General features: G+C 39.5%; 1 protein-coding gene across 6 annotated transcripts in view; it reads right to left on the bottom strand.

The window, feature by feature from the left end:
• Window positions 1-24,704, bottom strand: part of FOXN3 (forkhead box N3) — a 504,847-nt gene that overhangs the window by 125,290 nt on the left and 354,853 nt on the right. For all 6 annotated transcript variants that reach the window (XM_078151439.1, XM_078151440.1, XM_078151441.1 and 3 more), the window contains one exon: window positions 21,455-21,519. In XM_078151439.1, coding sequence (XP_078007565.1) covers window positions 21,455-21,519 — 65 coding nt within the window. The remainder of the gene's footprint in view (window positions 1-21,454; window positions 21,520-24,704) is intronic.

Genomic DNA, 24,704 nt, shown 5'->3' with positions numbered 1-24,704 from the left:
CCTGGAATACACCAAGAACTGAAGATTCACCTACCTATTCAAAGAAAACCCAGACTATTCCTCAAACACTTTCTTTCCAGGATTCCTAAGGCCTTCTTTCATGCCTGGAATGCACTCCTCTTTCTTCATCTCTGCTTGTTAAAATCCTTGTTTTCTTTCAAGGTTCAGCTAACTCACTACCTCCTCCATGAAGCCCTTTTTGATTTTTGCAGCTAAAAGAGGTTTTGTCTCTCCTCAAACTTTCCTAAAGCACTTGGCCTCTATTACATTGTACCCTCTATCATACTTATCTAGATACATGTTGCTTCTCCACTTCCCCTAAGTAGAATATAAATTCCATGAGGACAAGACCTGTGCTGCTGTTTGTCTTTGTATCTTCAGCATCCTACATGGTATAATATGTCTCTAATATTTGTGGAAAATAATTTAATGAAATTCAATAGCTATTAAGTGTCTTAATATGCAGGGCACTGCGTCGAATACTATAGATAGGAATTCAGAGATGAAGCAACCTAGAAGGAACAGTGGTTTTGGAACTGGGAAGAAGTGGTTCAACCTCTGAAACTTAATAGCTGTGTGATCCTAGGGCAATCAGTTTACCTCCAAGAACCTGGCAGCCTAAGTCACTGACAGAGATGGGGAGAGTTTTCTTTGTTGAGATGGGAAAGCTATCCTCGTGAAGCTTAGAAGCTAATAAAGGAGATATGACACATAAACACAGAGCTGTAACACAATACAAACATGGTAGATGCATAAGAAAGGCACAGAGTACCGCATGAGGTTTAAAGAAGGAAGATCATTTCCAATTGGGACAAAGAAAGGCGCCATGGCACCATGTGGAGGAGGTGGCATTGGAGATGGAACTTGTAGGATGTATATGGTTTTGAACATGCAAAACTGGAAGGCATTCCAAGTGTTGGGAATCTGCACAATTCCTAAGGGCTATTTCATTCTCTGTCTTCTTTTTGGCTACTCGACGTCCCGCTAACATAGGCCCCGATATGGGCCAGATCTAGGACAAAATGAGGAATACAAAGGGCTAGTTAGGGGAAAGGAAATCTCAGGCAGTAATAGGGTCTACAATGACAAAAAGGAAGGGGATGGGGAAGGCAATCCTAAAGGTGAGAGCTGGCAGGAAAGGGGGGTTACTGTGGCTACTCAGTTGAGGTAGATGTACACATATAAGGGAGGTTAGAGTCAAAGACTGTCTGCTATGAGGAAATCTTCCCAATCTACAAAATTAGGCTCTGTCCAGATCTGGAGAACCATTTAGGACCATTCAAAACCATCAGGGATGTTAACTCTGACCTGAGCAACACAGACTCCCAAGCTGTTTAATTAGTTAATCAAGGTTCCTGGAGCTTACTAGTCTCACAAATACCTCCTCCTAATAGGTTTGCTTTGGTTTGATGTGTTTAGCTTGGGCCAGAGGTAACTCAGTATTTGAATGACTGAGCCCTCTTCCAGATGGGGTTAGTGATTCATTTGGTTTTTAATGTTCCTGAAATCAGTCTTTAAAGGCTACAGCATATGATGTTTATCCAATTACACTTGTATTGGGAAAGGCCATTTGTTGATGGACATACGACAACTGGCCAGAGACCATTCCCTCTGCTCAGACCTTACATCACACTTAACTGTGCATCTTCCTACATCTATCTGTAATGTCCCCTTTAATGTTGTCTGTTATCATATCTTATCCCTCTCCTGGAGTGAGGGCAGGGATCTTCTCTTATCTCCATTTTATACTCTCCTCCCCTCCCATATCACAGTGCTTCACAAACAGGTGCATACTAAATGTCTGTCCAATCAAATTCATTTGAGATTCCTGCTCTCCGTGGACCCCAAAGTTCTTGAACTGGGTCAAAACCTAGACATGCTCAAGACAGATGTTAATCCTAAAGCCACATGAGAAGCTATCCTACTGCTACAAGGCTTTATCTGGGGCTCTGACCTTACTGGGAAATGCATCTTTGCACTAATGCCGTACTATCGTGAAAGACAACCATTTTTTGCATCTGGTCTTCATTTTATCACAGTGCAATGCACTCTACAGAATTCAGTGCCAACTCTGTGTTAAAGTACTCAACTTTTAGCTACATTTATTTGATTCAATCCAATAAACATTAAGTGACCACTATTTTCAAGGCCCAAGGGATACAAAGAGGGAAAGAAAAAGAAAAAAAGAGAGATGATTCCCCTAATATGTCTTGTCTGTTGTGCCTTCTCCTCTCCCTTACTTCTATCCCTTAGTTTCACTGGCTTTCTTCAAGACAAAGCTCAGAGAACACCTTCCATAGCATACTGTTCCTACCTTCACCTCCTGCTAACATCTCCCCTTTCAGATGACATCCCATCTATCATACACACAAAAACACATCTATATCTTGTATTCCCAGGGACCTACATGTTTATCTCATTGGAGTGACACTCCTCAAGGGCAGGGCAGGTAAATGTTTAACAACTGGCTTTTCTACACGCAGGACACAATTTTTAGTTTAATCCGCATGATTAACATTTTCTCCATCACCTTCTAAAGTCTAGACAATCAGTACAACGAAATCAAGCACTGATATGTAGTGTTTGTGGGTTTCCCAGGTGTAAATGCTCACACTGAAAATGCACTGGAACTATTTGGACCTGACTTCAGCACACACCTGGGGGAGACGGGGTTTTTTGGGCCAGGTTTTTTTTTTTTGCATGTGTGTGCGGAGGGAGGGGTTAGGAGGAAGGGGTGTCTTTCTTTGACTATCCAGCAGTTAGCACCATGCCTGGTATACAGTAAGCACTTAACACATGCTTGTTGACAAGCTTCCCTCGAGGAGCATATTTAGGATTTCTTCACAGAGGTGAATCCATCATCTCAGGTATGTTGTGTTGTTTTAAGGATACACAATCCCTTGCATACCCTCTCATATAGGTATTATCATACAGATATTTCTAAACAATCCCATCAGGATCATTTGGTGATACCTGGTGTCTACCAAGTTAGAATAACTGCCACAAAGAAGGCTGGGAGGAGAAGGATGATGGAGTATAGGATTGAAATACAGAGCTGGAAAGGATCCCAAAGGATGACCCCTTCATTATTACAGGTTGGGAAACTGAGGCTCAGGGAAGTTTCCTGATTTGCCCAGCACTGCACAGGTCAGAGGTAGGATTTGAACCCAGGTCCTGACTCCAAAAACAGTGTTCTTTTCACAGTATCACATTTGTTTTTGCCCCTTCTGCCTGGCCCCTGAGACTGCTTCAAGGTATAGCCTCCATCAGTCAGTCATGCACTCCCCAAACCAGACTATGGTTTTAGGCCTCAAAACAAAACTGTTACCAGACTCTTTGCAGCCCTATCTATCTAAAACATCTATACAGAAAATCATGCACACATGTAGCTGTACAAACACTGAGCAGATACACAAACAAGATATTTAACATTCAAATAAATGGGACCACAAACAAACAGGAAAGCAAAGCCAGGCACACGTGAACTATCTGTTTAGGATTGAGAAGGAGAACAATTATTGTCCCTCATGAAATCAGTTCACATAAGTGTTTTAGAGGACATCGGAATGTCTGAGCTCTTTGAATCCTGGGAAGGGGGCAAACTAAGAGAGAAGCAAAGGGCTCTAGGAGTGGAGAAGTCAGGGGACAGTGGTTTGGGTGGGTCATAGCTAATGTTTACATAGAGATTTAAGGTTTTGCCAAGTGTTTTTTAAATACTGCCCCTTTTTATCTTAATAACAACCCTGGGAGGTATGGGCTATTATTATCCTCATCTAACAGAAGAGGAAATTGAGGCAGGTAGAGGTTAAGTGATTTGCCCAGAATCTTTAATAAGTGTCAGGGTCAATATCTGAACTTGGGGCTTTCTGATTCCAGGTCCAGCAGTCTATCCGCTGCCCGGCCTGCCCTGCCTGTAATGACAAAAATTAGAAATGAGTAGCTTTCACTTTGGGGAAGATAAGACACTACTAAATTGAGAAAGTCAGAACTAGAGTCAATCAATAAACATTTAAGGTCTAAATATGTGACAAGCACTGTGCTAAGCACTAAGAATACAGAGACAGACCAACAAACAAAGATACAAACAAACAAAAAATCCCTGTTCTCAAGGAGCTCACAGCCAAATGTGGGAGACAATCTATAAACAACCACGGACAAATAAGCTGTAGACAAGATAAACTACCAATAATCAACAGCAGGAAGGCTCTGGCCCTTAAGACGGATGGGAAAGGTTTCCTGTAAGGCAGAAGAAGGAAGCCTGGGAAACCAGGACAAGGTTATGAGGAGGGAGGAAAAAAAAAAGTCTGATTCTAAAAGCAGAAGACCTGGGTTTGAATCACAGGATCTAGTGCAATCTCTTCATTTTAAAAGAAAGAGAAACTGAAGCCCAGGGAAGTTGTGACTTACCTAACCACAGAAGTCACAAAATGACAGAAGCATGATTTGAACCCAGTCCTCTGAATCCAAAGCCAAGTGCTTCTTACTGTATTCCTCTGCCTCCTTAGCTTTACCATTCACGTTGTGACTCTAGGCAAGTCAATCTGGTGTAGAGGAAAGGGTATGGGATTTGGAGTTACTGGGTTCTACTTAGGATTTTCATACTAACACTTTTCCTTACAAGTTGTTCGACTTTGGACAAGTCACTTTAACTCTGGCATTGTACAGTTCTCCCATCTATAAAATTAAGAGGTTTGGACTAGATCAGGGGTTCTTAACCTGGAATCCATGGAGAGACCTCAAAAGGCCCAGGAACTTGGAAAAGAAAAAAACGACAACTTTATTTCCACTAACCTCTAAATGAGATTTAGTATTACCTTCAATTATTAAATGTAGGCAACAAACACTATTCTGAGGAGGGGTCTTTAGGCTTCCCCAGATGGCTAAAGGGGTTCGTACCACAAAAAAGGTTGAGAATCTCTGGACAATATGAATGCCAACATCCCCCACAGCTTTCAATCCAATGATCTGAAGTCATAACTTACACAGGACTCATTTTCAACATCTAGAAAAATGAGTATCATACCACCCTTCACAGGGTTGTTAGAAGGACCAAATGAAATGTGAAAATAGTTTGTATATAACAATCTTCCCCTCAGCACCTAGTGCAGCGCTCTGGACAGAGCAGCTGCTTTTAAAAATCTCTGTTGAATGATGGAATGAGATCAGTATGTTGAAAGGGTCTTAGTGCAGAGAGTGGGAACCTTGCACCTGCTCTATAAGAATACAGAAAGTCATACTGCAGGCTGTTTGCGAGTTATATGATATGGTCAAAGCAAAAAAAAGAAAACTGGTAAGATACTGGCTTTGCACCTATCTAAAATGACAACAGGGACATATACGCCTTTGAAGATGCAGAGGCAAGAGCAAATAGGTTGCAATGACTAGGACGGGGGGGGGGGGGGGGGGGAAGGTAAGAGGGAGTGTAACCAGTCCTATTGTTAGGCAGGAAGAAAAGGGAAAGATGAAAGAGGTATATTATAGGTCACTTGGCCCACAAATTACCATTAGACCGTGTTGCCTTTTCATTTTTCTCATTACCTAATCTATTTAGAGGAAAAAAATAATCAGATCTTAAATCGATGTAATTTGCAGAGTAATTGAGTAATGGAAATCCAATTCAGAACCAAAGATGCATCAGTTTCAGATTCAATCTCACTCCTAGGATAGCAACTTAATTTTTAAAATTAACATGTCTAATGAGACTAAAAGAACTATCAACAAAATCTTAAAATATTCACATCGAATACAAAATAAAAAAAAAACCTTACAAATTTTGTCTTTCAGTTTGAGTACCAAACCAGAATGAGTCACTGCACAAGCAAATTCAGAAAGCATTTACCATATATACATATATTAATGTAAGCCTATATCCATGTAATAATGTATATATACTTTTATTAGGCTATTAAAGATGAAGACTGCACTAAGATTTTTGGAAAACCCTGTATGTATTAGACTTTGAGTTACTTTAAATGGTCTAATATTATGATTGATAACTTTTAAGCTTTACTTAATTAGAAGGAAATGAAGCCATCTATGAGAGGAAACCCACAATGCAGATCAACCTGCTAAAAAAGGCCAGCTGGAGTGAAATTTTTGAGCATAGGAGGAAGAGTACTCAAAGAACTAAGTTAAGGAACCTGAGTTTCAGTCCCAACTCTGCCACTGTGTGATCCCAGGCAAATCACTCCATTCTGTGGGTCTGTTTCCTCCACTGTAAAATGAGACGGTTGAACAAGATGAGCTATTATCTATCTCTGACATCCTATGATTCCAAATCTGACCCCAGGGGCCACACCCTTTCTACTAGCACACGTGCCTGCCAAACCATTTAGGGATCTTGGTGTAACAGAGAAATTGGAACTTTGACAACACCTAAGCACACAAAAGACAAAATCACCTAGGCAGTTAGGTGGTGCAGAGGATAGGGGGCTGGATCTGGAGTCAAAAGGACTTGAGTTCAAATATGATCTCAGATACTTACTAAGCTGTGTAACCTTAGGCAAGTCACATCTTTGTTTGCCTCAGTTTCCTCATTTAAAAAAATGGGGATAACACCTACCTACCAAGGTTGCTGTGAGGATAAAAATGAGTTAACATCTGTTAAGTACTTTGCAAATCTGAAAATGCTATGTAAATGCTAGCCATTATTACTATTTCTGTGTATCTGAATTGCAATTTTTTTTATTGTGAAGATATGGAGGGTTTCTAGAAATAAAGATTTCTTTTCTCAATGTTTTATCTCCAAATTTTGATGTGTCTTGTAGTTTGAAGTATCTTATAGGCTGAGAAATATGGCAAACAAACCACAAAGTCCTTGGACTTTGAATCAGACCAGACAGTTATTTGAGATTTTTCAAGCTTGTCAGAGAATACTTTTTGTGCCTGAAATCAGAGAAGCAATCACCTACAATATAAAGAATACTGTCCCTAGAGTCCAAGGAGTTGGGTTCAAATCCTATTTCTGAAAGCTTATGATCTGCCTCAAGTCTCAAGTCTCTCCCTACTCCAATCCATCTTCTCTACTCAGCTCTCAAACAGATCTTCCTAAACTGCAGTTCTAACAGTGTCACCCTCACTCCTCCCCATTCCATAAACTCCAATGGTCCTCTATGACCTCCAGGATCAAAAATACTCTAACTGCTGTTCAAAGCCCTCCATAATTGGGCCTCCTACCTTTCCAAGTCTTCTTAACCCATACTCCTTTGTGAACCAGTGACAGTGGCCACCCTGAAGCTTCTAGCAACACTCCATTTTGTAACTCTGGACATTCCCAGTTGGTGTCCTCCACGCCTGGAATCCTTCCCCTTTTCATCTCTGCCAACCTGGCTTCCTTCAAGTCTCAGCTAAATTCCCATGTTCTATAAGAAGCCTTTTCCCATTCCTCTTAATTCTAATGCCTTCCTTCTGTGGATTATCTGCAATATCCCCTGTATGTCTATGTCTATGTATGTATATCTCCCTCTTTGTTCAGTCAGTTCAGTCCTGTCTGACTCTGTGACCCCATTTGGAGTTTTCTTGGCAAAGATATTTGGCTGGTTTGCCATTTGTTTCTCCAGTTCAGTTTACAAATGAGGAAACTGTGGCCAACAGGGTTAAGTGACTTGCCCAGGGTCAACTACGAAGTACCTGAGGCCAAATTTGAACTCAGGAAGATGAGTCCTCCTGACTCCAGGCACCTCACTTTATTTCCTGTGCCACCTAACTCTCCACATATATCTTATTTGTACATAGTTGTCTGTATGTTGTTTCCCTATCAGCCATCGAGTTCCTGGACAGGAGGAATGATTTTCCCCCTTCTTTGTATCCTTAGTACTTAACCAGTGTCTGGCACAATAAGGTACTTAATGAATGCTTGTTAACTGACGTGATGACCCTCAGGCAAATCATTTAACCTGCCTCAGCCTCAGTTTCCTTATCTGTACAATTAGGGGGTTGGACTGGATGGCCTCTGAGATGCCTTGTAGTTCTAGATTTACGACCTTATCAAATGCGTTATTCTACCAAACTCCTAGATTATTCTGCCTTTACCACCAGATACATTCATAAAACAATACATGCCTCTAGCTTCCGGCCACAATTTTTATCAAGTAAACAGAATAAGATCATTTCGTTAACACCCCATAACAAAATCAGTTCCCAGAGAAAGACTGGCTAGGTCATGTTTGGTTAGTCAGTCATCAAGCATTTAAGTGCTTATTATTTGCCAGGCCCTATGCCAAGCACTGGTGATAACCAAGAAAGGCAAAAAACACAATCCCTGCCCTCAAAGAGATCAAACTTTAGCAAGGGAGACAATATGCAAATAACTAGGTAAATGCACAATTCACACACCATAGATGGAAGGTAATTCCAACCCCAAAGGGAGCATGGACTTATAATTAAATCTCATAATTGTTTTAACTCAGCTAGGCAGTGCAATGGACTTAAGAGTTACACAGACCTGACTCTGAATCTCACCTCAAATGATGCTGGGTAAGTCATTTAACCTCCACCTCCTGATCTATAAAATGAGGATAGTAATAGTACCTACCTCACCAGGTTACTGTGAGGTTCAAGTGAGGCAATATATGTAAAAAGAACTCTTCAAACTTTAAAGCACCATGTAAATGCTAGTAGTAGTAGCTGTAGTAGTCAAAGTAGTAGTAATACATCTGCTAAGTTGCAAATGTAATGCCTCTTGGTAACCTAGAGGGAGATACAGATAGCTACTTGAAGTTCTGGCAGGTCCCAGTCAAGCTGGACATGCTTCAAGTATATTGTCTCTCATTTGAAGACTTAGCTGTGTCAGAAGGATCAATCCGTCTACTGGAAGACCAGACTCATTGCTACATCCTGGATGGCCACTAGGTGGTGAGTTCATTTTCTAGCCATAATTCATGACAACCTATTATTTCAGACAATGGGGCTAAACTCTGTATGGGTAGAAGCAGCTACCACTTGGATGAAAATGTGGATCCTTGAAGTGTGTACATACACTACCCCACCACCAACAACATATTATCTTAGGGTTACAAACTTTACATGCAATTTTTCTTTCAACCTTCATAATAACCCTTTGAGAAAGTTGTTATGTTATTATGTCTCACCCCCTTTTCTCAAGGTTGGGTCTCCCTAGCTTGCCCAGGCTGGACATGTAGGGACATGGGCTGATTCATCCCACTACTGAAATCCCATGAGAACTTGGATCTGCTTCATTTCAGGGCTGGGACAATTTGCCCCCCACTTAGGTAACCGGGTAGCACCCCCTTTTTCCATTACCTCCCAGGGGTTCACCATATTGATACTGAACTTAGTTAAGACAAGGGACTGGTATCGTTCATTGCAGCTCAGAACTCCTAAGCTCAAGAGATCTGCCAGCTGGGATGACAGACATGTGCCACCATACCTGGCACCATCTCCATTGTTACAGATATAGGAACAGAAAAGTTTCTATAAGAAACATTAAGTGTCTTGCCCAAAGTAAAAGGCAGAACCTGGTCTCAAATCCAAATTTTTGGACTCCCAAGTCCAGGGTTCTTTCCACAAACCATGCCAACACTACACAAGCCCAGTGAAAAGAAGGAGAAATTAGGGAAGTACCAAAGGAGCAAAAGGGAAGGGTGGAGGAAGGAGATGCAGGGAAAGAGGGTCTGTGAAAAAGCAACGCATTTTTTTTCTTTTTAGAACTAAGAGTCAAATAAACTGCAAGCAAAATTACAGCACACACCCCTCCATTTGTACTATAACATGACCTCTCATGAAGTAGTTAGCCACACCTTTCAGTTGTCTAGGTAACTAAACAATCACAGTAAACTTAACCCACAGTCTTCTACAGGTAGCTACTGAAATGCTCTCCTATAACACTCCAATGTGAACGACTCGTATGAAAAATCTTCTAAAATAATTTATCATCCTAATAAGTTTATCTCACAACTCTCTTAGAAATTACATAAAAATGTCTCTGTGTATACACACACACACACACACACACACACACACACACACACAGACACCCCACATAAAAAAAAAGTCAACCTGCCTTATTTCTTTTTCCTCCTCGCATTTGAAAAATTTTATGTACTGTGAAGAAACAGGGTCTGGGCTCTCTAGTCTTTCTGTTTCATAGACAAAGAATACTTGAAATAAGAGTTAAATTATAAATATACATTCTTCTGGGTGATTTAAATTGAATATTTTAAAATGTGTATAAAGGATAAGAGATACGAAGTAAACCTGTGATTTCATGGTTTAGGGAACTCCTAAGTGAAGAAACTCCCCTACCAACATAGGTCAGCACTTTCTCTTCAATTTATAGTCTGAGACAGATTCCTAGAGCACAGAGAGGTTAAATAACACAAAGGTCTTCTTCCTGGCTCTAAGGTGAGCTCTCCATCCATCCACAAAAGCATTAAAAATGTAGCTGCCTGACCCAAATTAAAATGTAACTGGGAAATATTTAACAAAATAAATGAAAATACAACAGAACATAGTTAATGTTAATACGTGGCTTTCAAAGTCAATAAGCAGTCTGCAGGGATCTTTATGTACAATGGCCCAGCTTCTATTTGAATTTAACACCACTGGTCTAAACCATCCTGCCTATTTGTTATTTAATCTGTATGTATAATAGTTTTAAAAGAACTGCCTAGAATCTTACGTAATATAAATACTTTGTTGAGATGTGGAAATTGAAAGATTTTCTTAAATTTTTTAGATTGAGAACCCTAGGATTTCCTCCCCTGTCTCTTTAGAACCTTTTAAAGATCTTAAACATATCTGTTCAAGTCTTTTAATTTTATTTCCACCTAAAACACAAAAGAAAAAGGAGGGGAAAGGATCCTTAATTGCCAAAAGAAGGAAGATTTAAAAAGCAGGATTCTAAATAGTTTTTTTTCCCCCAATTACAAAAAAAAATTGAGGTAGATACTTCAATGAGATAATATATTTAAAGCATTTTACAAATCTTAAGCCTCTCTATAAATGCCAGCTCTAGTGGACAGAAAGCCAGCCCTCTGTCTGGAAGATCTGTGCTAAAGTCTCCTCTTTGACAGTTACAGGACAGTGGGCAAAGACATTTAACCTCCCAAGCAATTCTCTAAGATTCTAAATTATGAGTGAGTTGCCAATTTACATTGGAGAAGAAAATTTCCATGCCAATAGTCCTTTACAATAATAAAATTACAGATCCAGATTATACCTACCATCCCCTCCCCAAATTAATATATTTTATACTAATCGTTCATTTTGAGAAGATAGGTTGAGTTATGGCCAAAATTCAATTCACATCTATTAAATGCTAATGGGAATCACTGTTCGAGGATTATAGAAAGACATGGCCAAGACTCCCACAGGACAAGAAAAAAAGGATGGTCCATTTGAACTAGATGAACAACTGAAGGATAATATTTTTCAACTGATAGCATATAAAATAAAAGACAAGTCAAGCCACAATCATTCCCCACACCCCTCCCAATAAGTTCTGCCTTCAAAGTCATGGACTATGGATCTCATTGGGAAGGGGCTTAGAGATTATTTAGTCTAATCCCTTTATTTTGCAGATGTGGAAACTAAGGCTACTAGGCTGAGTGACTTCCCAAAGGAAAACACAGGTGGGGGAGCAGAGATTTTTTTTTTAATTATTATTTTGATTTCTCAACAATCATTTCCATAAGCTTTTGAGTTTTACATTTTTTCCCCTTCCCTCCACACCTCCCTACCCAAGAGAGTGATATATTTTCACATTAGTCATGTTGTAAGGAAAAATTAGAACCAATAGGAGAAACCACAAGAAAGAGGAAATAAAACAAAACAGAAGAGAAAAAAAATTGCAAATAGTATGCTTCGATCTGCATTCAAACTCCATAGTTCTTTCTTTGGATAGGGACAGCATTTTCCATCATGAGACCTTTGGAGATGTCTTAGATCCTTGCACTGCTGAGAAGGGCTAAGTCTATCAATGTTAGTCATGGCACAACGTAGCTGTTATTACGTACAATGTTCTCCTGGTTCTGTTCACTTCACTCAGCATCAGTCCATACAAGTCTTTCCAGATTTTTCTGAAGTCTGCCTGCTCATCATTTCTTATAACACAATAGTATTCCATTACATTCATATACCACAACTTGTTCAGTCATTCCCCAATTGATGGGCATTCCCTCAATTTCCAATTCTTTGCCACCACATAAAGAGCTACTATAAATATTTTTTGTACATGTGGGTCCTTTTCCCATCTGTATGATCTCTTTGGGATATAGCCCTATACAAAATGGTTGGATCAGTTCACAACTCCACCAACAATGCATTAGTGTTCCAATTTTCCCACATCTTCTCCAACATTTGTCATTTTCCTGTTCTGTCATGTTGTCCAATCTGATGGGTGTGATGTGGTACCTCAGAGTTGTTTTGATTTGCATTTCTCTAATCAATAGTGAGTTAGAACATTTTTTCATATGACTATACATGGCTTTAATTTCTTCATCTGAGAACTGCCTGTTCATATCCTTTGACCATTTACCAATTGGGGAATGACCTGTATTCTTATAAATTTGGCTTAATTCTCTCTATATTTTAGAAATAGATGGGATTTGAATTGTGGTACTCTAACACCAGATCCAGGGATCTCTCTACAATGCCGTGTGATCCTCCCAGGGCTATGCAAAGGGCTCTCTACTGAATTCCTACACACTTACTAATTTTTAACATTCAAATAGCACTGATTAAATGTCACCTTGTACTTACATATTTTTCCAATCAGACCGTGGATTCCTGAGAACGAGAAGGAAGGAAGGAGCATTACTAAACACTATGTACCAAGCAGTAGGGATTTAAAGTGGAAAAAGTAAGTTAGTCCCTGCTTTCAAAGAGCTCACAATTTAAGTGAGGCAGACGACACATAAAAGAAATTCATCTGCAGGACAGAAAAATCCCTGGCAGTCCTGAGCAAGCAGTAGCAGTGGGGAGGAGGGCAAGGCCCAGGGGTCCTTAGACCTTTATATCCTCCATAATGCCTTTTGGCGAGCAGATAATCAATAAAAATGTGCTGAACTAATTAATGAAAAGTTTAATTGACTTTAAATTGATCGAGAGTTGACACCTCCGACACATACTTGCCAAAGTCCTACCCTATGGCCTCCTGAGCAGAGTCTGAAAACAAGATTAAGAACCATAACTGTGTATCTGAGCTGTGTCAATGACCAAGTGTCATTGTTCACAGGCACAGGATTGTGCTGAACTCGTACTCTGATCTATTATCTTCCTGTCGAGACAGCAAGCAGAGGTACACAGTGATTTGGCAAAGGTCAGACTCCCAACTGGTTAAAGAGCTAAGAAGAGAACTGAAAGTTCCCTCTTTTCCTTCTCCTCTAGTTTTCTACTCTAGTGTAAATGCATTTCTTTATGGTATGTATTTGTTTCTTTTTAAATGAACTCACAAAACTCACTCTGTGATTCCATAAAACCTTAATGCGCCAAACTGTAGGGAGAATGTCCCCTTTCAATTTATCTCAAGTTCAACAAGATGAATGAGTTGGATTCTTTGTTGAGATTACATATACACCCTTACAAATGTCCCACAACAGGAGAAATCTGATTAAGGAGGGAAAGAGGGAGAGTTGTTCCTAATTTGAAGGGTTCTTAGAGGCCTAAACTTGAGACCAAATAGGGTGTGGTACATGCAAGTAGGCCCTGTGTAAATAATGTACTCGGGGAGCTGGTAGGGACAAAGGCAGGGTGCCTGAGAATTCTGTATAAGGCAGATACATGCTCAAAAGCAAAACAGCTCAAATGCTTGTCACCTCCACATCCCCAGGGATTACAAGAAAGACTCCAGGACAATTCTGTTAGCCTGCTGGTTGGTCTACCACAAGCTTCTCCCCTCTCCAGGCCATCCCCAACAAAGCTGTCAAAATGATCTTGCTAAAGTGGAGGTCTGACCATGTCACCCTCTCTCCCACCCCCTGGGACTTCAGCTCAGGTCTTCAATGGTCTTAGACTCAACACCAATCAATGTTCTTTTCATCAAACTTTCTGATCAGAGAGAGCTACAGCAGAACTATTACTTCTCATGATTTGTATGATCATCATAATTCTATTAAACACACCTAAAAAATGACTTTTTAAGTCACTCTGGTGCCTTAATGACTCACCTAAAACTCCAGACTGCTTACTGCTAAGCCAGGTCTTTTCTGTATTGGCACAATTAATTTTTTGAGCCTCACCACAGGATTTTACATTCATCAATGTTAAAATCCCATCTTGCTAGTGTAAGCCCATCATTTCAACTAGTCAAGATCAGTTTGAATCCTGATTATGTCGTCTATTGTTTGAATTACCACTCCCAGCTTTGTGTCTTTGGTGGAGCTGGTTCAGCCAACTCTTGTTTATTCAGGCAGTATTTCAAACCATTAAGCCACATTTACTGAGCAGCTATTATGTTCATAGTAAGAGGCACTGGGAATGGGTGGATTAGTAACTGGAAAAGAAATAAACACAGTTTCTGCCATGGAAGTACAGCTCCTACTTGGGGAAAAAGAATAAAATGTAACTTTGTTACATAAATTTAATCACATAGAATAATTTTAAAAATAACACCACAGAGAATCTGACTTTTTAGAGAAGAGACCAAGTCCAGGAGGGAAAGTGAAAGGTCATTAATGGCAAAGGATTAAAACTGGTATTCTAGCCATCACATGAAGATGCCTCATGAGCATCCCCCAAAAAGGAAAGAGTACCAATTCACACTATACAAATCTATCTGTGGAAATGGTTTCTAATTCCAGTTCTGAAACTGGAATTCAACTTAACAGGCATTTTACCAAAGTCCTGCAATATGAAAAGCATGTGTTAGGAGCTGGAGATAAAAAGAAAAAAAAGGTGAAGCAGACCCTGCCCTCAAGAAGCTTCCTTTCTAATCGAAGAAAGGGGGCAGTACCTCCTCTTTCCAGTGGTTGTTTGGTCGTTTTTCTGTTGTTTCTGACTCTTTATGACCCCATTTGGCACTTTCTTGGTAAAGCTGGTGGATTGGTTTTCCATTTCCTTCTCCAGCTCATTTTACAGATGAGGCAAACAGTGTTAAGTGACTTGCTGAGGGTCACACAGCCAGTAAGTGTCTGAGGCCAGATTTGAACTCAGGAAGATGAGTCTGTGATTCTAGGCCTGGCACTTTATCCATTGTGCAACCTGGCTGTATACAGTAGGTACGATATACACGGCTTATTCCCTTCAGCTTACCCCATTCTGTTGGCCTGCATGCACTGCATGTAGTAATGTATTGCTGGCTATTATCCTGACATTAATAAGAAGCTTAAGTGGAATTATAAATACTTTAATTGGCTAATTCTGTCAATCATCTGTGCCTTGAAAGTCAGTGTAGTAGATAGAGGGTTGGTCTTAGAATCTGGAACTAATCACCAAGTATTTATTAAGCATTTACTATGTGCCCAGCATTGTGTTAAGCTCTGAAAGTACAAAAAAGGGCAAAAACAGTCTCTGTGCTCCAGGAGTTTGTATTGTAATAGTAGAGTTGTTTAATTGATTAGTCACGTCCAACTCTTTATGACTCTGTTTGGGGTTTTCTTAGCAAACATACTAGAGTGGTCTGTCATTTCCTTCTCCAGCTTATTTTACAGACAAAGAAAATGAGGCAAACAGAGTTAAGTGACTTGCCCTGGGTCACACAGCTAGTAAATGTTTTGAAACCACATTTAGACTCAGGTCCTCCAGACTCTGGGCCCAGCACTCTATCCACTGAGCCACCCAAGATGCCCTAATGGTAGAAACAATATGTAAACAAATATGTTTACATAAGAGAGACACAAAGTAGAAAGAAGATAGCTACACACACAGTAGCAATGTGACTTTGGGCAAGCTATCGGCAACTTTTCAAGACTTAAGTTACCATACAGTGTCACTGAATTTTCACTCTGGGAATTCCCTATATTGACGACATCACATGTCTGGTTCTGTGCCTTGCATAAATCAAACCGAGTCTCTTCCTACTGTTTGCTATAACCAAGGATTAAAAAAAATTTTTTTTGAACTTAAATAGTAAATTAGTTAAATTAAATTAAGTAGAGGTAGGTAGGAGGCATAATGAATAGAGCACTGGGCCTGGACTTATGAAGAACTGAGTTCAGGTCCACCCTCCAACACTTACTAGCTATGTGATGACACTGGGAAAGTCACTTAATCTATGTTTGCCTCGGTTTCTTCATTTGTAAAATGGGGATAATATCAGTACCTACCTCACAGGGTTGTTGTGAAGATCCAATGAAATAATACAAAAATAAAATAAAAAAAATATCATTAAAACATTTAGCACAGTGCCTGGCACATATTATATGCTACATAAATGCTAATTTCCTTTCCTTTCCCACCTAACATGGGCATGCCCACATACACAGTATAAGAAGAAGAGAATGTACACGAAACAACAGATCTCTAGTATGCACAATCTGCTTTTCTTTTAAATGTACAGTAAGTCTAATATGTGACTTTTAAAGCTATTCTACTTGTCTGTGATTTTTTTCTGGCCTTCCTTCTGTTCTCTTCTGTGAATTTTTTTTAAAAAAAGATGCTCAGGAGACTCTGTCTCTGTCTTCCCCAACCCCATCCCTTTCCCCTCACACCCGTCCCACTGGAAGAAATATTTGTAACAAATATGCATGGTCAAGCAAAACAAAACCACTCATTAGCCGTTCCCAAAAACACATGTCTTATTTTGCAGCATGGGTCTATTACCTCTCTCAAGATGTTGGCTAACATGATTTCTTATCATCCTCTGGAACTGTAGTCGGTCACTGCACTGATCACTGTTATGTCTTCTAAAGTTGTTTATATTATATAAAGCTGCTCTTATTGTATAAGTTGCTTTCCCAATTCTCATCACTTCACTCTGCACACAGATAGTTAATAAAAGGTGTGTAATCACTTTTGCATCAGGGAACCAGATATATATGTTAGATTTCAGTTTAATGCTGCATTTACCAAAATAAAAATTGGACAAAAAAACCAAGAATTTATAAAACATTACTGTGTACTTTAATTTGTTAGGAATATCCTGTACTATGCTCTCTTTGGATGTACAATAAAACCCAGATAGACCAAAATACTCAGGGCATGTGGTACTCTGGTTCACTGAGAGTTAATACCTAAACCATATTATTACAATTTCTTGCTTTGCTAAGTACCACATGTGGGACATAACTTAATCTTTCTTTGATGACTCAGCATCTCGTGGTACATTAGGGACACTGTCCTGAGCATCAATTTTCACTGGCAGTTGATTTATCACCTTCATGAAATGAAAATGCTCAATGGACTCTCTCTCTCTTCCTCCTTCCTTCCTTCCTTCCTTCCTTCCTTCCTTCCTTCCTTCCTTCCTTCCTTCCTTCCTTCCTTCCTTCCCTCCCTCCCTCCCTCCCTCCCTCCCTCCCTCCTTCCTTCCTTCCTTCCTTCCTTCCTTCCTTCCTTCCTTCCTTCCTTCCTTCCTTCCTACCTTCCCTCCCTTTCTGTCTGTCTGTCTCTCCTCCTACCCCTATCCCTTCACATCTACCTCACTGGGAAAAAAAAATGTAACAAATATGCAAAGTAAACGTGGTGGGGTTGAATCCATACAGACACCAAGAATCCAATCTTTTTACCCCCAGGCACCTAGCAAGGTATACAACATGCATTTAGTAAATGCTCATTCAATGAACCCTGAGCAAAGATAGGAAGTAGCATGAACATGGAGGAAGAGACCATTACTAGCCTCTCTCCCCTAGTAGGCTCTAATGGAGGCTGTCACCCAGGATTGGTGGACAAGAGCCCCAAGCAGCAGCAGCCCCCTAGACCACTGGCCCTGCCTCCAAACCATCTGTCCCCTTATTCAGAGAGCAGCCCCAGTGGAGACATAGTTGAACTGCACCCCACCCCCATCTTCTAGGCAGCTACTTGAAGTAGAACCAGAAAAGAAAGTTCTCACCACTAAAGACCCTGGGCACTGCCAACTGGCTTAACATTAAAAATTAGATATAGTTTTATTACTCATGACACAAAAGAAATTATGACTGAACTGTGTGGCCTTTTGTTCTTTCTATACTCCATCCAAGCTTGCCATCTGAACCATTGGGTTTTTTACCATTTGCCCTTCTACAGCACCCTAAGTATGACAGGGCCTTTCCATCTGCCCTGGACCTGAACCCTCTTCCATAAGTTGGCTTCCTCTATTGGAATGTGACTTCCTCAAGAGTTACCAGTGCCTTGTTTTTCTATTTGTGTCCACAGAACTTTGCACAGCGCTTTGTACAATAAGCAAGCCTTTAATTAGAGCTTTTTCATTCATTAATTCATGAATAAATGTGAATCTATCTTGTTTTGAAACATTCATTCCCTCAACAGGAAGATTCCTTAATCTCCCCCCGGAAACACTTCCAGATATGTAATGCAATCACATCACTGTCAGAAAATTCTTCCTTATGTCTAACTTAAATCCCTCAGATTGCAGATCAAAACCTCCTTCCCTCCTCTTGTCTTCCTAGGACAGACGGAAAACATCTGCACTCTAGTCATACTTTTGCTACCATCACAGATCTTTATGATTTTTAACTACTACCCTTTGATTCAATCTCTTATTCAACTCCAATACCACTTGAATTCTACTTGGGTTGACTTGATTAAAAAAAAAATACTACATACATCATACCAAATATGTCAGAGAACTTCTTGGGTGTGAAGAGGACAGAGAAAGACACAGAGATTCTAGATTTTTCCATTTCCTTAATTTATTACTGGCATAATTCGAACATTCTTCTACCTTTCCATAGCTCCAAGTCTTCATCTGTTATATATAGGCAGTGATATTATCATCATAAGGCAACTGTGAAAGGAGTACCTTATAAAATTTAAAGCATTATGTAAAATGAGCATTATATAAATTATAAATAATAGTATTAACATTTAATAGCACAAAAGTGCTTTTGAATTTTCTAAAGAAAAAACATTTTAAAAACCTTAGTTGGGCTGTGTTACACACAGCCCTAAAATATCTAGTCACAATAAAATTATTAAAGAACTACACAAGTAGATTATTCAATTAAAACTATCCACTGCTAGAAAACATTTTTTTAAAGAATGTAAAGGAAACCTACGATAAAACATTAAAGTTAACAAGCATTCCCTTGCTTTAACCTACCAATCCCATCCTTTTTACCCCAAATTGTCCAATTTTCAAACGTACAAAAAAGAATAGATGATGTCTATAGGATTTAGGGCTGAAAGAAAAGTGGCCTGGAGTCAGAGAACTTGGTTCATATCCAGGGCCTCTGATGCTTACTCCTTGCATGACCCCAGACAGATCACTTAACCTACCTGGGTTTCTGCTTCCTTGTCGGGTAAATTAGGGTGTTGGACAAAATGATCTCTGAGGTCTCTGCTTCTCTGATCTTATAACCATGTACCCCATCTCCCTCATTTTACAGATAAGGAAACTGATATTCAGTGGGGAGAAGCCCAAGGTCACAAGATTAGGGAGTGGCATAGACATTATTTGAAATGAGGTCTTTGGCTACCAAACTAAGGATTTTATACCACACTGCTTTTATTTAATGGCTTTGAATTCAACAAGTGGCTAAAGAGGTTTGGTTCTTAGGATGTGGCTAAGAGGGTGGAAAGGGACAAAAAAAAAGGAGTGGGAGGGAGTAGACAAAACTGTATTATCATGATGACAGGATTTCACAGAACAGATCATTCAAGGGAAGGTCAACAGCCTGGATGACAATCAAAAGAAAATTTGAGGATGTTTTGAACAATTACATCCAAAGGAGAAATGTTAAGGGTCTGGATCTACGATTTCACAATGTGTGGAACTGTAGATACCACTGTATATCTGTCTGGGGTATTGAGAGGTTAAGTGATTTGCCCATGGTCACGTGGTAGCTGCCCGTGGTATTATTTGAACTCAGAAGTTCCAAACAGAGAACCCTATCTATTCTGCTACACCATCCTCTTAATGAATGAATTAGAACTTAATAAGAACCCATCCATCTTCTTGGTACAAGATAAAATGATCTGAGGACTGACCACTCTACAAATTCTGTGAAAATTCCTTTCATCAGAAGGTTCAAATATTGGAGCAAAAATTTTAACAATCCCTTGAAATTAATAAGAAATACTAAGGCTTAATTTCTTATTGCTTTCTATCTAGATTGGCTACATTAAAAATGGACTCAAAAAAAATGTGCTCACTGATTACAGATAGAGCTCTACCTACAAGCTATTAACAGAGTCTTTCATTCTCCTGCCAACATTTTGGAGACATAATATGGTAATTAAGATTAGTGTTAATGGAACCTACCTGCCGAAAGCCAGCTGGTATAAAGAAGAAAAGCAAAGGAACTCCAAAGTTCACTGATTTCATAGCCTCCTGATAATGCAGACACCAAATTATCCAGCCTACAGCACAACAACAAGGTCATTTAATTGCACACACTGTGTGAGCTGCTTCTACAATTTTAAGGTAAAATGTATTTCAAGAAGTCTTTATTACACTCCCTATGCAGAAGGCTGTTGTTAGGCCTGTGCATTTTAGGAAAACGCTTCTTAAAAGTATGACAACTAACTCAAACTCTTTACCTCCTGCCCAGAAGAGCTACCAATCACTCAAAAATTTTGATAGAAGAAAACTCAACCATTCTTGACAGACACCACAATTCTGAGTCCCAAGACACGTTAGAGAGAAGACTAAGTTGATTCTTGGTACAGCACCACCTCCCAACCATCCACACAAATGGTGCCGATGACCCTAAACACTGGGTAGTTCCCCCAAACTTTTTCAATTTGGGCTTTAGGTGCATGTTTGCCCACACAACCTAGTTTCCTTTAAGCAGATGGTAACGGAAGTTCATGTTCCCTGAGGATGTGAGCAAGGCTTTGTGGGGAAGACAGCTGAAGAGTCAGGTTCCATATTCCAGGGGTGGGGTGTGGGGTGTGGGAGAACAAACAAAGCAAATAATTCACCTTTGGAAAACTAACTTTGCCAACTTTGAGGATAAACCAAACACTGTTAGGATATACCATTAAGTCTCCGAACACCATCACAGCTTGCTAAATATCACAGACGTACAAAATAAGGAAAAGGGGGGACCTTCATAAAGGAGTTGACTTTATTGATCTTGTTTCTGCTGCTATCATACCATGAGAACCACACAATCCTAATTTCACCAAGAAATCCAAACACAGCTGGAACTTATAGGGAGCAAGGCAACAGCCCAAGAAATGAGAAAACAGAGACATATATTTCTACCATCTCAAACTAGTAATTCGTCATTTCCAAGAGACTGGAGGAGAAAACAAATAGAAGGAAATAAAATGATTCAACCCACAGAACTCCTCATTTTCCAGAATGAGGACATCCATTGTGAACTGTGAGAAAAACTCATCTTTGCTACAATTAAGGAACAGTGGTGGGAAAAACAAATGATAGCTGGGGACCTACCTTGTAGAAGGGCTCCGTTTCTCTTGAAAAAGGTGCTTCCCGGCCAGATAGGTGGACCTGATGTGCTAAAATAGAATAAAAAATGAGCATCAAGTCCATTTTATTTGCACTCAGTCACTTACCAGCATTATTATTTGCACACAAAAATCCTAAAGAAGCCACAAGAAGTCTTTCTGAACTCTGCATTCCTTATTACCCTAGGTAAGTACACCCATCTCTCATTAAAACTAGCTTTTGCCTTTCACTAACCTCAGTTTTGTGTTTGTGTGTAGTCTCTGTCTCCTTCTTTAAACACAACATTCTATGCTCATGGGGACTTTCTTTAAACCTGTTTTTCCTTTTATGTCAATTACTGATTTTTTATTGTTGTTGTTTCATGGCTTTAGTCCCCAGCCTCTTTTATGAGCTGTCCCATAAGTCTTAGTGCTGTTTCAACCTTTAATGGCAGTTTTATATTATTTAATAATATCATTATTAACATAACCAAGACTTTTGGGACACAGTGTGTCTTGTCAATTTCATGCATTAAAGTACTACATTCTATCTTCTCCATAAGATTTAAAAGATGGGCACACAACCACAGTTTCAGAAGACAGATGGAGCAAAAGGAGAAAAAAGAAAGATTTCAAAGAAACTCTAGCTGCTATTAACAGTTGAAAATTCACCCTGTTTTAAAATAAGTAATGAGATGAAATGAACTAGAGTGAATTGAGGGTATCTGAGTCAGGAAGACTGTGGTTCAAGTCCCAACTGTAATCCATAAGTAATCTTGGGCAAGTCACTTAATCCTTGAGTATATCACAGACATCCCAAAGTATAAGGTACAGGACAATAGTTGACCTGTACTGGTAAAGGAAGTTTCCTCACTGAGAACTTCCCAGCCTAATAAAATCACAGGTCCAGACAGGAAAAAAAAAATTATACCAAGACCATCTTCATAAATACTAAGACTTAAATTGGGAAAGAAGTCTTTTGAATCAAGGAATAGTTTAGGTCAACTTCAGATAGCACTTAGCCAAAAGCACTGCTATATCAAACCTGAAATACCATGAACATTAGTTCTGCCCAAGAAATAATATGAGTGATAGAATGTCACCAATCTCTTTGTATATGTGTATAGACCTGTATACAAATGTATGAATCTAAATATGTGTGTACACACACACACACACACACACACACACATATATATGTTGGATGGAATATACATATACATATGCTGGATGGAATAAAAGACTGGCAAATTAGGAGTGTATATGAGGAACAAGACATCTAAAGGATAAGCAGATTTAGTACAACATTTCCTCTACTTTTTAAAACCAGAAGCAGTGGCCAGATGGTGACTTAATAGGGCAACACAGTATAGAGTATACATAGAATGCTGGACTGGGAATCAGAAGACCTGAGTTTGAGTGTCAGGTCTGCTACTTACTATGTGATTGACCTTGACATGGTCCCAGTTTTCCTTATGTGTTTTAGCTAACCTCAAAGGACTCTTCTATTTTAACCCTCCTACAATAAGTCCTTGCAAGGCCGTGTAGGTATGCGCTCAGACTTAACGGGGTACTTAATATACAGAAAGATCTTCAAATGTTAAAAATATGTAAAACACGCCAGGAAACAAAACATGTCTTAATATAAATTTTTTAAACGATGAGCATGTTTTTAAGAACTGTATGAAATGAAAACAAGAAAATAATGGCAGTCTTTGTAGTGTTTTGGAGGGTTAGAAAGACATTGTAAGGTATATTCTTGTTTTATAGTTAGCTAGTCAATAAATATTTATTAAACATCCATCACGTGTCAGGCACCACACAAGTACTAAGGATACAAAGAAAGGCAAAAGACAGTGCTGCCCTCATGGAGGTCACAGTCTAAGGGAGAAGACAACATGCAAACAAATATGCACAGACAAGCCATAGGGAGGATAAACAGGAAGTAAACAAGAAAGAGAAGGTACCACAATTAAGAGGGGTTTGGAAAGGATTCCTACAGATGATGAGGAAAGTGTGGGCAAAGTCACTTGCCCAATATCACACAACTAATAAGTGCTGGAGCCAGGTGATCTGACTCTCAATGCAGCATTGTTTCCATTATCAGTACACTGCAGTGCAGATAAAAATACATCTGATATACTATGCTGTGGCTTTTACTGCCTTCTCTTCATAAACAGGCCTGCAAGCCAAGGACGGGGGCCAAGGTTTACACTAACAACAGATGGACCTACTGTGGCTCTTATAGCTAAGGGCTGGGAATCAGTAAACATGTTTCTCTTCTACCTGACTCCAGCTCTCCAAGCATTTGAGGTTCAAAGAAAAAAGAAATTTAAAAGGCATAAAATTGCTTTACATTGTCTCAAAGTCCCACCCTTCTGCAAGAAGTTTTTACCAGTACTTTCTTAATCTAAGTGCCTTCCCATGGAGATTATCCTCAATTTATCCTGCCTATATCTTGTTTGTCTATAGTTATTTGCATGATGCCTCCCTCATTTGAAATCCTTGAGAGCAAGGGACTGGTTTTGGCCTTTCTTTGTATCCTTGAACTTAGCACAGTGCCTGGCATATAGTAGGAGCTTAGTGAATTCTTGCTGACTCTTAACTACCTTAGAAGATAAAGAAGTAGTTTGTAAAACCACTGGTTATCAGAAAATGGTAAATAGCAATTTCTCTACTACCAACATTGCTTCCCGTGATTTACAACGCTGTTTATCATTTGGGTTGCATGTGTTTCTTTAAACATTGCTGCCCCTAAGGTCTTTTTAACTGAAGTGTCATCTTAGATTTCCTCAGAATATAGAGAGGCCATTCCCTTATCAGACCATTCAGCATGCTGCTTTATTTTGAAAGTAATACCAGAAGGATAGAAAAGCTAGAGAAGACAGAAGGCAGACGAATTCCATTCATTCATCCCTTTGTTCAGTACATATTTACAAAGTAAGCAAATGTATTTGACTAAGGTAGTTAAGTACCTACTATGCACAGGATTCTGCCCAAGTCCTGGAGAAGAAAAAATGACAAATAGGATATGGCCTGTGCAATCAATACGTTAAGATTTTCCCAACCTGTAACACCAAGATGATTTCTGAGTAATTCAGACATGTAAGACTACATGCAGCAGAATTTTATTTAAAGATGCCAACATTCTTTGAGAAGCCACTGCTGTGCCAGGTATAGCACACAGGTGCCAAGCACAGCAGCACATACCAGTAGAGGCTGAGGATGGGGGGTTGCTGAATTTCTGAGTTCTGAGC

The sequence above is a fragment of the Phascolarctos cinereus genome, unplaced genomic scaffold (genome assembly GCF_003287225.1).
Source record: "Phascolarctos cinereus isolate Bilbo 61053 unplaced genomic scaffold, phaCin_HiC Scaffold_3;HRSCAF=262, whole genome shotgun sequence".
NCBI classification, from domain to species: Eukaryota; Metazoa; Chordata; class Mammalia; order Diprotodontia; family Phascolarctidae; genus Phascolarctos; species Phascolarctos cinereus.
This window is presented reverse-complemented; position numbering and strand designations above follow the sequence as displayed.